The following is a 12,560-nucleotide window of genomic DNA, read 5'->3' as shown; positions in this document are numbered from 1 at the left end:
TTGCAATGTGGCAAACACAGGTTCTATATTTTACCAGAAAGAATGGGCGAACGGTCGCATCATGACGCGCTGACGCTATGAGGAGCAGGTGACATGCTGCGCATGTGTCACTACTGTGTTACAGTGAAGCACGTCATTGTTTTTCGGCAGGCGCACATTCTAACTGACCTAAAGATTGCTTTTTTTTTATTTTTCTCTCTCTGCTTGTACTAGCAGCAGCGACGCCTGCTGTTCCCCATTTTTTGCGGCAAAATTGGGACCAGGTATTTCTGGAAAACATGACCCTCAGAGCCGCAAACTAGCCAGCACAGTAAACTACCGCCTCTGGTTACTTTCAATAATTCAATTTTCTTTGAATTTCATTTTTTGTATGTTTAATTGATTCAAAAACCCACTTAATTTGAAGATTTTTCACAGTCCTAGTAACTTTGAATTAAGGAGGCTTTTCTGTCAATAAATTTGCTCTGGTTAGCCATAAGGCAGAAAGCAGTGAAAATATGTGCCTGCTTGCTTCCCCAAGATCTTTCATTATCATGGTAGTCATACATTACTCTGTAACAAGACTCCGTTTTTTTGGCAAAAGTCTGGTGAGGAACAGTAATGGAAATGTCATTTCAACCGTGAAACAGGGACAATGTTGGCAGGTGTCGAACTTAAGAACAAATTGGACTGCAATGGTGCAATCTTATCATTCGCGTCCGGTCTGCTTGCCCAAGATCTTTCTTCAGCATGTTCTTCGTTCATCACTCCATAAGTGTTGTGTGTCAACATTTGGCACTTCAAACGAAGGTCTATGAGCTTATTGTTTTTATTGTCTCTTGGCATTTTTTTTTTTTTTTTGCAGAACTGTTAAACCTGTAAACAAGCTAGGAGCATTCAAGGGTTGCAGTCTCATTGTATACCACATGCTGCTATATTGTGCATCTGTTACATTAAAGTGGCCCTGCGACACTTATTTTTAAGTAACCATCGAATGGCTTCACTAAAAAAGTTTGTCTCATGAAAGTGGCCCTGCAACACTTATTTTTAAGTAACCATCGAATTGCTTCACTAAAAAAGTTTGTCTCATGAATCGACCGCCAGAAAGATATTTTTATTCTGTGAAGTATGAGCGGAGTTGCAGAGATTTGTTGCACTGTGCAATTACCTTCTCTCTTCTGTTCTACCGACGCTAAAGAGGGACAGATAGATGGCTCAGGGGAAAGAAGTTGCATCGCATGCGCATCACCACCTTGAGCACATCTCTTTCTTCTTTTTTTTCTTTTTAACGCACGCCGGCTTATTTTCAGTGTGATTTCGAGCACCCATATGCGGGCACATGTTGGCCTCCCACGCCGGCCGCAGCAACTATGCAGCCTTTGATGCTCAAATTAACCAATGGCCGTGAACTAGGTGGTATGGCATCATTTCTTAAAAGAGCGAACATCTTCTAGCTGACTTTCAGCATTAATTGTGAATTCCAGGCCGCATTTAGTGCTATAATGTTTGGCTTGTGTCTTTCTAGGAGCCTCAACAACCGATTGGACGTGTTTTCTGACCATGCTAAAAAAGTGTTACAGGGCAGTCTGTAGCCTAGGTCCTAGAAGCATGATTTTATTTTTGAAGCTATAACAATACATGGCAGTGTTCTTCCTTTACTCCGTTGAACACATGTACCAAGGTTTTTTTTTTCTTTCTTTCCACGCAGGCTCCTGCAGTTAGAATGGTATCCACTAAGGGGGAAAATACTAATGAGTTGATGCCTAGCAGCACAGTACATCTTCCAGGAGAGAGCAGACATAAAAGGTTTGTTGAAATGTGGCATGGTTCCTCTGGTGGTGTTCTATGTACATTAGGCATACACCACCCCCCTCACCCCCTGCCCGCCTGTCACTACCTAAGAGGCTATATGCCCAGAGTGTGCACAGCATGGGTTGAATTCTAGTAAACAGTGACATGTGTAGCAAAGACTAGTGTTGTTTATGAAGCAGATTACAGCTGTAAAATAAATGCAGCATACATAGTGCTTTGCAGTTCCGTAGTCACTTTTGTGAGATTTGAACATCAAAGGCTTGTTGCCGATGAAACTGCTCGCATATTTACAAGATTATGATATGCAGTTGAGATAACAGAGTGCAGTGTCAATGAATGAGCATTCATACAGAGCACAACAAAGCATAATCCCTGTGTCATGGAATATGCTTGCTGGCTGTGATGCTCATATCGTGCTCCCTTTGTGTTGTACCTGTCTTACCTGCATTGTCTGCTCATCCTAACCTTTAGTGGTGTTTGAAGACTGTCACGTTACTAAGTAATAATAATAATAATCGATGGCATTTAACATCCCTAAACCACGATATGGTTATGGAAGATGTAAAGGAGGGCTCCGGAAATTTAGACCGGCTCGGGTTCTTTTACGTGCATCTAATTCTAAGTACACTGGCCTCAAGCATTTTTGCCTCCATGGCATCAAGGGAAGGCGCCCACTTGAAGCAGCATTGTACCACATGCGGCTGCTCGCCTATTTTCGTTGACACAACCATTCTGTAAACACCAGGATAAAACCACCTGTAAATGAATCCAAGTTTTTCATTTCAAGAGGTGTGGGGAACGATGTGTCAGACACCCGTCTATTGCCCTATCAGAGACGGAGTACTCTTATTTCATCAACTCGCTGCACTAAAATTTTGGGTTCTGATCACCCATCCCACGCCATTCTCTATTTTTAACTTTTTCCATTTAGATGCATGTGCCTTTATGATTTTAGTCTAATGGGGATAGTCATTCTGTATTTTAAGCAAGAGAAATTGTACCATGTGCAAAAATTACAAGCTATATACACTCATACCTCGATATAACAAAAGATATATTGGTTATAATGAGTTATAATGAGGTAAATTAAGAATAGTCTAGCTATAATTGTATTGTTAAGAATATACCTTTTTAACAAATTTTTGATATAATACATATTTCGCTGCAAGATGCAACTTTGTTACAATGAGGTGAGAGTGTATGTGTTGCCTCCTCAGTAAATTTAGAGTTGCTAGTGTGCGCCTGTGTTCTCTTCCAAGTACCTGTTCTATACTGCACCCTGTTTCTTGCCTTTAAAATGACTGTAAGGCACCTGTTGTAGTAGGCAAACTCTTTGTCAGTGAAGGCATACGTTTCAGCTGTTAAGCTTTGCTTAGAAAGAATAATTAACAAGCACTTGTCACTTAACATCTTGATTATGAACTTGCTGATATGTTAGAGTTTCAAGTTAGAAACGGCATTAATATATTTACATGAGAATTTTAGAGGCAGAATTTATTAGATAAAATAAATTGCAGTGGAACTATAAGTTGGGCGAGTTCAGTGCGCACAAAAGACAAGGACATAGTGGAGGGGACAAATGAGCTAAGCCCTTTATTGTGTCCTTGTGTTCTTTATTCTGCAATTTTGCGATGAAGGTGAAATCGTCATGAGTGCATGCATTACAGCTGTTATATTTTGGAATACATAATTTGATGTAGATAACAGGGCAGCAAGTAGCGGTATTTTGTAAAAGGGGAAGGGGCAACCCCTTCTAGATGTGTATGCATGTGTATATATCTATATGTGCACACTGATATTGGAATGCAGCTTGAAAACTTTAGTAGAATGACTGATAAGCACAATTACACGAGATAATCGCATTATGTAGCCACATATATTGTGCCAATACGATACAAATTGAAAATGGTCGAAACAAAAGTGTGTGCATTACCTAGCCGTAAATTGTCGTGTGTGTATCCTTGAGGACTGTTCAGAGAAGAGAAACAGATAACTGCTGCAAGTCTGGCTTTATTTCGACTGCAAGTTAGGCTGCAAGTAGCACCTGCGAATAATTCTTGGTCTAGGGTTGTGACCTTGAGATTGTCCCAACATCGAGCTCCACGCGTCTAAGAGCACCAGTGGCGCAACTACTGGTGACAGATGCTGACGAACCCAAGAATTTGTTTGACGTAGTTTGGCACAGTTTGTTTATTGTACACATATATCTAATAATAATCCCCCCCCCCCCCCAAACTTGTCATGATTTCTTGGCGAACTTCGACGACTTTGAGCGTATCTGTCTGTCTATCTATCTATCTATCTATCTATCTATCTATCTATCGTCTGCCCACAACTTCTAGCTCTCCTGGCCGTTTCAATAATGGTATCTATACCACAATTGGTATGGTATAACAAGAGTGTATGACAAGCATAAGTGACAAGTCATAACTTGAAAATCATCACATATATGTCATGATTATCATGATTTACATTTCATGGTCTTGCAGCCCTTGTGGTGGTTTCATTCACATTAGATGTTGCAAAACTGGTACGGTATGACTTGACTGTATGGCGAACACAAGTTACAGACCCTAACGTGGAAATCATGACATGCACGTCATGTAAGTCATCACTACGCGCCACACTCATGTGCACTCGCGGTCGTTTCGCTAACTTCACATATACCAAATTTAGTATCACGGGACATGAATGGATGACGAAGGCATATGACTGGTGCAAACATGATAATCATGACATGCGTGGCATGTAAAACATGACGACAAAATGCTAAGCTCATGATGTGCTTGCGGCCGTTTCGCTAGCATCACATATACCAAATTTAGTATTACGTGACGTGAATGGACAACGAAGCTAAATGACACGTCCAAGCATGATAATCATGACATGCGTGTCATGTAAAACATGACTACGTGCTACGCTCATAGCGTGCTCGCAGCCATTTCGCTAGCTCCACATAGCCGAATTTGGTGTCATGTGGCGTGAATAAACGATGAAGGTAAATGACACGTCCAAACATAATAATCATGATATCCCTGTCATAAGACGTGACTACGCTTCGCTCATAGTGTGGTCGCGACTGTTTCGCTAGCTCCAAATATACCAAATTCGGTATTACGTGATGTGAATACACGATGAAGGTGAATGACACATCCAAACATGATAATTATGCCATGTCTGTCATGTAAACATGACTACATGCTATGCTCATAGAGTGCTCACAGCCGTTCCGCTAGCTCCACATATATCATATTTTGCCCCGCCACGGTAGTCTAGTGGCTAAGGTACTCGGCTGCTGCCCCACAGGTCACGTAATCGAATCCTGGCTGCGGCGGCTGCATTTCCAATGGAGGCGGAAATGGTGTAGGCCTGTGTGCTCGGATTTGGTTGCATGTTAAAGAACCCCAGGTGGTCGAAATTTTCGGAGCCCTTCACTATCATATGGTGGTTTTGGGACGTTAAACCCCACATATCTATCAATCAAATATATCATATTTGGTATTGCATGGCGGGAATAGAAGGCAAAGGTAAATAACATGTCCAAACATGATAATCATGACATCCCTATCATTCAAGGCATGTCTACATGGTACGCTCGACCGTGCTCGCAACCGTTTCGCTAGCTCCACGTATACAGTCGAGCCCGACTATATCGAGCCCGTTTATATCAAATTATTCCGTGTATCGAACAATTCCTAAACACGGTAAATTTACATTGGGAATATATAGCAAACGTTACTGTTTTATCGAACGAAAATAGCAATAATTGATATATCAAACTCCTCGTGTCTTAAAAGTGCCCTAGCAAGTTGGCTTTTTCTCGTGGCGGCAGGGAAAACTGCGGCGCCACCCTAGAAAAAGTTGGTTAGACTGTGTTGCGCACGGGTGCACACCCCCCTGCAAGAAATGATCCTGGCCCGCTCGCAGTGCTTACAGCCAATCAACTCTCGCGAACACGCAACCTATCCTCGTGTGGGTTGTCACTCCGGAATGCGGCTTTTGGGCGAGACATGTGCATCACGTGGCGCAAACAACTTTACAGCGGGTGTCGGCACCCTCACGAGACTACATTGCAGACGTTGTGCCGACCACGAGCCAAAGCGATATCAATAAAAAAATTGTCGATGGCCCATTGCCTACATCCTCTGAAGCGATTAGTGCATTTGCGTTTGCCCGGCGCTATTGCGTGAATGTGGAAGGTTGCGGCTTCAGCTGCTCCGACTCATTGGACAACATTGAGGCGTGTGTGTTGTCGCAGGCAGCGAAGTCGTTGACACAGAAAAAAATACAGAACTATTTTGTTCCACAGTAGGGCACGCAAGTAAGCCACCATATTAATAAAGTACTTTTCTTATAATTTATTGTTATGTGTCTTTGTGTCAAATCCTATACTGGCCTATATCGAATTTTATGCCATATATCGAATTGATAAACGTTTTTGGGTGAGTTCGATATACCCAGGTTCGTCTGTACCAAATTTGGTATTACGTGACCTGAATAGACGACGAAGGTAAATAACACGTCTAAACATGATAATCATGATATGCCTGTTATGTAAAACATGACTACATGCTACGCTCATAGCGTGCTTGCGGCCGTTTTGCTAGCTTCACATATATCAAATTTGGTATTACGTGACGTTGATGGACGACGAACACAAATGCCAGGAATCATGACATGGAAGTCGTGTTTGGCGTATTTTACGTCCACTTCATAATTCTGTGCTGATTTTGAAGTGGCGTATCAACCTTCTTCATTTGTGGTTCACATATTTATTCCCACTGCATGTGGAATCTGCCAATATTTTAAATCTTTTTTCCATTTTTTATAAGTGGACAATATAGCAGCGATTCCACTCTTACTCCAGAGTGCACCAAATAGGATTTACTATGCCATAGTGGTCAACGTAAACTACGCCAAACAAAGTCTTGGGTTTGTCAGCGTCTGTCACGAGTAGTTGCACCACTAGTGCTCCAAGACCTATGGAGCTCGATGTTGGGACCATCAAGGTAACAACCCTAGACCAAGAATCATTCGCAGACGTGACTTGCAGCTTAACTTGCAGTTGAAATAAAGCTAGACTTGCAGCAGTTCTTTGTTTTGCAGATGGCGCACTGCATGTGCAAAGAAGACTTGAAGGAGGCTAGAGTTTCACCTACAAGAGTAGAATGTGATAACATAATATGTAGTGTTATCTGGCACTGTTTGTATTGCATTCTCTATTGCTAACCTAGCTTCACTTCTGGTGATTAGATTAATGCAACCTCATGTGGCAAGCCCTGAACACCCCAACTGTGTCTCAAGAAAAGGAATGCCTATGCATGTAACATTGACCCATTTCAAAATATCCTAGAATGCCTATTACCTGATGCCAAACAGGCAAGAAAGGGTGTTCCACACTCGCCATAACAGCAACAGATGGTACTGACTGGTGTTCTCACGTTTAAATACACATCACATCTATATCGTATGAAGTGGATGGGGGAATGACCGTCACTGTAGCTCAGTGGTGGAGCATTGGACGTGTTATTCGAAGGACGCAGGTTCAGATCCTGCCAGTGGCAAGTAATCTTGTCCACTTTTCTCTCTTCGAATTTACATTTCAGTTACTTCTCACATCATCCCCTATACTTTCCCTAGCATTTTTGCCTGTTAGTTCTCATTAACATTGTGTCTGACAAACAATAAACAAGCCCTTAAATTAACACTTTCCTTTATTCATAGTGTAGTTGCACAGTGCCCTAATTGCCATAATTCTCCTATATGCTAATTGTCAGTAGCCACTACGCAATCTTTATTTATTTGAATCTATCTAGAATTTTCACTCACAGACAAGCTCATTTTTCACTTGCGATGAAAGAAACAGAGAAAGGAATTTCTGAGAAATGAGCTCTTTGCTTACTTCCTGAGGGTCTAAGATATGCATGTACATCATCAGCTAGGAGCCAATTAGTCAAAGACGTACATGTACGTCGTTGCCATGTGCTGCCACCCTGGAAATATGTGATATTTTTTTTCTTGTGTCAATTTTTTTATAGATATATTTATATGCTTTACAACAGCAGTGTGCCTGCTAGATTTGGTTTCGTTCTTTGGCTGATTCGTGCCTGTTGCGCTCACAAAACTGATGGCTTTCTGGTTTAGAATCTTTCTAAAGGTGACTGATTTGTTACTCTTTTGTTTATTGCTCGTAAGCACCCTATTACGACCTGGTGAGCAATATACATCATGCAATCTCTGTGTGCAAACACCGACTGACACAAACGACGCCGCTGTAGTTTCGTTTCTGGTTTTGAGAACTGGTAGAAACCGCTTCCATCTCATTGGTGACAAGACTAAAAATTATTATAGGTTTCGGACTTGTTTTCACTTTCCAGACGTGCTCGAAAATGTAGTTTTCTTCAGTGCAATCTCCTGCGCAGTTGGCTTTCGCTGTGGAAGTGTGCGCCGGTTTCTCTGCCACAAGTGCGTCTAACGGCGATTCGGAGAAATGACCGCCTAACTGCAGCATCAGAATCTGATTCAGTATGTGTCAGCCAGCTGTTGAGGAGTGAGCAACAGCTAAAAAGCGTGTGTGGCGAGACGATGCTGACTGGATCAAAAGTGGCTTTTCTCCACCAATGTTTTCAATTAACGCCACTTTGTGCACTTATATTTGTACATCTGTGACTGCACAGACATTTATTTCATTCCATATATTTTAACAGTTGTATATATATATATATATATATATATATATATATATATATATATATATATATATATATATATATATATATATATATATATATATATATTTTAAAGAGTATCTTATCATTACTTGATATTTGTACATCTGTGACTGCACAGACATTTATTTCATTCCATATATTTTAACAGTTGTATATATATATATTTTTAAAGAGTATCTTATCATTACTTGCTGATAAACAATCACTTTACGGTGTCCTTAAAAAATGTCGCCACTTTTTTAGAAATAGATTCGTCTCAAGAATTTATTTCAGCCATAAAAAATACACTCTGGGGGGATGTATTTTACAACAGTAAGAAAAAAACTGAACAAATAATGATCCTTCAAAGCATTACAGTCTAGAAGCACTGCAAGATTATACAAGGATAAACTATTGATTGAGAAGAAATGCATAAGAAAAACTGCCTTTCGCTAAAGAGTCATCTTAGGGGAATGCATAAAGAGGGACTGTGTGAACTTTCATCATTGCAAGCACTGTGATATGTAGCGGCGTTTGTGTGCCACATTTTGCAGAGTTAAAGTGTGACATTTCATTAACGTCAAAGCTGGAGATTTGTAACAGGATTGCTGCCTTGATGACCACATATTTGTACTTGTTATGCCATGACATACAATTTTGTTGGTCCGGTATTCTGTTCTAAGGGTTAGTGTCTTAAAAAATTGCAGAAGAGATTGTCATATAACATACCATTGTACGATGAACCTTATTTCTATCATTTTTGAGTGAAATATTGAGTGTTTTGGAGAGCATTTTCTCCGTGAGGTTCACAAGGGTGGCGGCTTGGTTTTGTTGGAAATTCATGACAGTATAGTACTACTAGTGCGAACAGACACAGACAAGAAAGAAATCGACAAACTGTGCTGTCCTACAATAAAGTTTTATTGCCGAATTCGTGCTCGACTGCTGACCCGAAGGCAGCTTTGATCCCAGCCTAGGCGGTCACTAGAGAATTGTTAGAGGCCCATGTACTGTGCAGGGGTAGAAGTGCTGCGCCTCAGTGGCAGTTTCCATGTGCAAGCCAAATTTAGTCGAGTTCTATCATCGACCGAGCAACACGTGTGGGCTACACAAAGGACACCAAAATAGTTCTGTTGCGTCGTATTTCGGTTCATGCATGAATCTTAATTGTTAAGGTGGCGTTTGTGTGCATACCTCATTATATGTTTTAACAGCGAAGCTGTTAGCCAAATTATATAAACTGAAAAAATTAAAATCAGCGTCACCGACAAAGCGATGACTGCAATAGCAAGAATTTGTTAACCGTAATGCCGCACGCGCTCTTTTCTTTCTATTTTTGCTACCACGCCATTATGCGTGTCTTGCGCAAACCACGCTCGAATGACTGTGAAAAGTCTTGGTAATCTGGGAACCTTCCGATGAGGTTACGCGCACAATGCGGATGTTAGAGTTTGTTCTAGAACTTATGCAGCTGCTACTCTGGTTACAGCCGACGCTCTGGTTTGCTGCATCAGTCTACTGCGTGTATTGCTTGTAGCAATCTAGATAATCTTAGAACCTTCCTATGAGATCACGTGCACAACGCATACACCAGAGTTGGTTCTGGAGCTTGAGCAGCCACTAGCAATAACGCAAAAATCTTCAATGGCACATGTGTAAGTGCCGACGCACTTTTCTGCTTCGCAGATTATCGATGGCCGATGCTCTGGTTTGCTGCTATTAGTCTACAGCTTGTATTGCTTGTAAAGTGATGTTTCGTTTTAAGGTTCACTCATGAAAGCAGTGGCTGCTGCCTCTACAAAACGCTGGTGCAAAAAAAGACGTACGGCCGCTCCAGGGAGAAATGCTCTTATCGCACAATGTCTTTCCATTGAAAGCGCACCACGTTAAACTGTTTGCGAGCCATGCGCTGATGCGTGCCTATAGGGCGCATGCCAGCTTATTGCGACAATGCCCTTAGAATCAAAGTTCACCGCTGCTGCTCCAGCGACCCGTTTCCTCTCCCCCTTTCCCCCGGGTATTTTTTCATGCTCGTTCAAGACCGGCGGCGTGTTTCATCTCTGCTTGAGCATTGGACGACAGGTCTAACAAGCGGCGAGATGCTATCGCTTGCGCCTTCAGAGTGATGAAGATCGGTCGGCTCGTTTAATCTCTGCGTAAACAGTGCCCACGACCCCAGCTTGCGCAATTTTACGCGCTGGTAGAACGTATGATGCGCAGGGAATGACCAACTTTTAGTTTAGGCGGAACATGGCGTTGACTGCGAAAACATGTCGAGTGCCCGTGTAGTTCCTATTCTAATGAAAAAAATCACTTAATTACCCAGCAGTGGCGCGGTGAGCCCATCTTAATTTTTTCACCATTCTCATGTCGGGATGACTGGAACATACATTTTTTTACATTTATTTTTATACAGCCCTATTGGTTTAGTATGATAACTCTTATTATATTAGTTCATCTCTAGTTTTGAGTTGATGTTAGATGTGGTGTTTTTACCACATTTTGAACATTGCAGCATTTTAACATTATATTTTTATTCGTCTGAGTAGCTGTTCAGAGCGCCGTTTTTTTTTTAGTTACTGTGCTTTCAGTTTTGATATTGTAAGGTATAATATATACATATATATATATATATATATATATATATATATATATATATATATATATATATATATATATATATATATATATATATATATATATATATATATATTTGGGGTAATTCTAGTCATTTGATAAGCTTTGAATGCTTAGTAAAAACCAATAAATTTTTTGTATTGATGAAAAAGTAAACAGAAAACAAAAATATAGTTAACAGTGATGTGTCAACCAAGAAATCTGCTCCAAAACTAAATTTTGATGCTCGAAAACACTCCTTCTGGTGCTAAAGAGCTGCTCCAAAACACTCCTTTTACTGCTCCAAAGCTGCTCCAAAAGACTGAAGCCCGCTTCCACCTCTGACTGTGTGATGTCAGTGCACATTGAACACCAAATGGTCCAAAATTCCTGGAGCCCTCCTCAATGGCATCTCTCATAATTATATGGTTCCAGGACGTACAACCCCAGATATTATTATATTGTTATGCACAAAGAGGACCAGGACGTACACGGCTGAAGGGACCGTTTATTTTAGTCGTGAAGAAAAGCACCGGAGCGGCCAACAGTTTGATGATCGCAGCGTCGTCGTCTTCCCTCTTGGTCCAGCTTGGGGCGGCCAGCACGTTCAGCCATCTTTGTTTTCTTTCCAGGCATGCGCAACATTCCTCCCCTTGCAGCCGAAGCCCGCCGGGTTAGGTAATTATTCACCTTGGTGTGTACAACTTCAGTCAAACGGCATGGACAGGTTGGGTTTTAGCAGCTCTTCTACCACTTCTCGCGAGGTGAGCTATTGTGTACGTGACTTCAGTGATTTTGTTGAGAACAACAAACGGTCCGTCATATCTGGCCTAGAACTTTTGACATAACCCGCGTCTTCGTACCGGAGTCCAGAGCCACACTAAGTCGCCTGGATGGTAAGTTACAGGCCGGTGGCGGACGTCGTAGCGTGCTTTCGATTTTTCCTGTGATGCCAAAGTGCATAGACGAGCAATACGATGCGCCTCTTCTGCAAGGCAGAGGATTTCAGCGACAGAGAGGTTCTTGTGCGTCGAGAATGGCAAAACTGTGTCGAGTGTGTGCCGCAGCCGTCGTGCGTACATAAAAAAGAGGGCTATAGCCTGTTGTCTCGTGCTTAGCGGTGTTGAACGCGCACGTTATAAATGGTAGCACATCATCCCAGTTCTTGTGGTCGGTGCGCTCTGTGAGCTCATTTGTTTGCGGACGGTATGGCGACGAGTGACGAAGGTGGGACTCACTCAATCAAAGGAGCTCTTCCTCTATCTGCCGTGAATTGTCGTCCACGATCACTGATGATCACGTGAGGTGGGCCATGTCGGAGGATAACGTGCTGCTGCAGGAACACAGAGATGTCGCTGGCAGTTGCGGTTGGTATGGCCGCCATCTCGCAGTATAGGGTGAGGTAATCGATGCATACAATTATCCAGCAATTGCCCTTAGCTG

At 41.8% G+C, this 12,560-nt stretch overlaps 2 protein-coding genes across 7 annotated transcripts in view; one reads left to right on the top strand and one right to left on the bottom strand.

The window, feature by feature from the left end:
* LOC119176559 (uncharacterized protein KIAA1143 homolog) overlaps positions 1-12,560 on the bottom strand; it is a 47,331-nt gene that overhangs the window by 5,823 nt on the left and 28,948 nt on the right. The window lies entirely within an intron of this gene.
* Positions 1-12,560, top strand: part of MEP-1 (zinc finger protein MEP-1) — a 49,680-nt gene that overhangs the window by 25,353 nt on the left and 11,767 nt on the right. For all 5 annotated transcript variants that reach the window (XM_037427917.2, XM_037427915.2, XM_037427916.2 and 2 more), the window contains one exon: positions 1,688-1,785. In XM_037427917.2, the coding sequence (XP_037283814.1) occupies positions 1,703-1,785 (83 nt within the window). In that variant the 5' untranslated portion in view covers positions 1,688-1,702. The remainder of the gene's footprint in view (positions 1-1,687; positions 1,786-12,560) is intronic.

Source organism: Rhipicephalus microplus, chromosome X, assembly GCF_043290135.1.
Source record: "Rhipicephalus microplus isolate Deutch F79 chromosome X, USDA_Rmic, whole genome shotgun sequence".
Taxonomy (NCBI): Eukaryota; Metazoa; Arthropoda; class Arachnida; order Ixodida; family Ixodidae; genus Rhipicephalus; species Rhipicephalus microplus.
The sequence above is the reverse complement of the archived record's forward strand: the minus strand, read 5'-3'. Positions and strand labels throughout refer to the sequence as shown.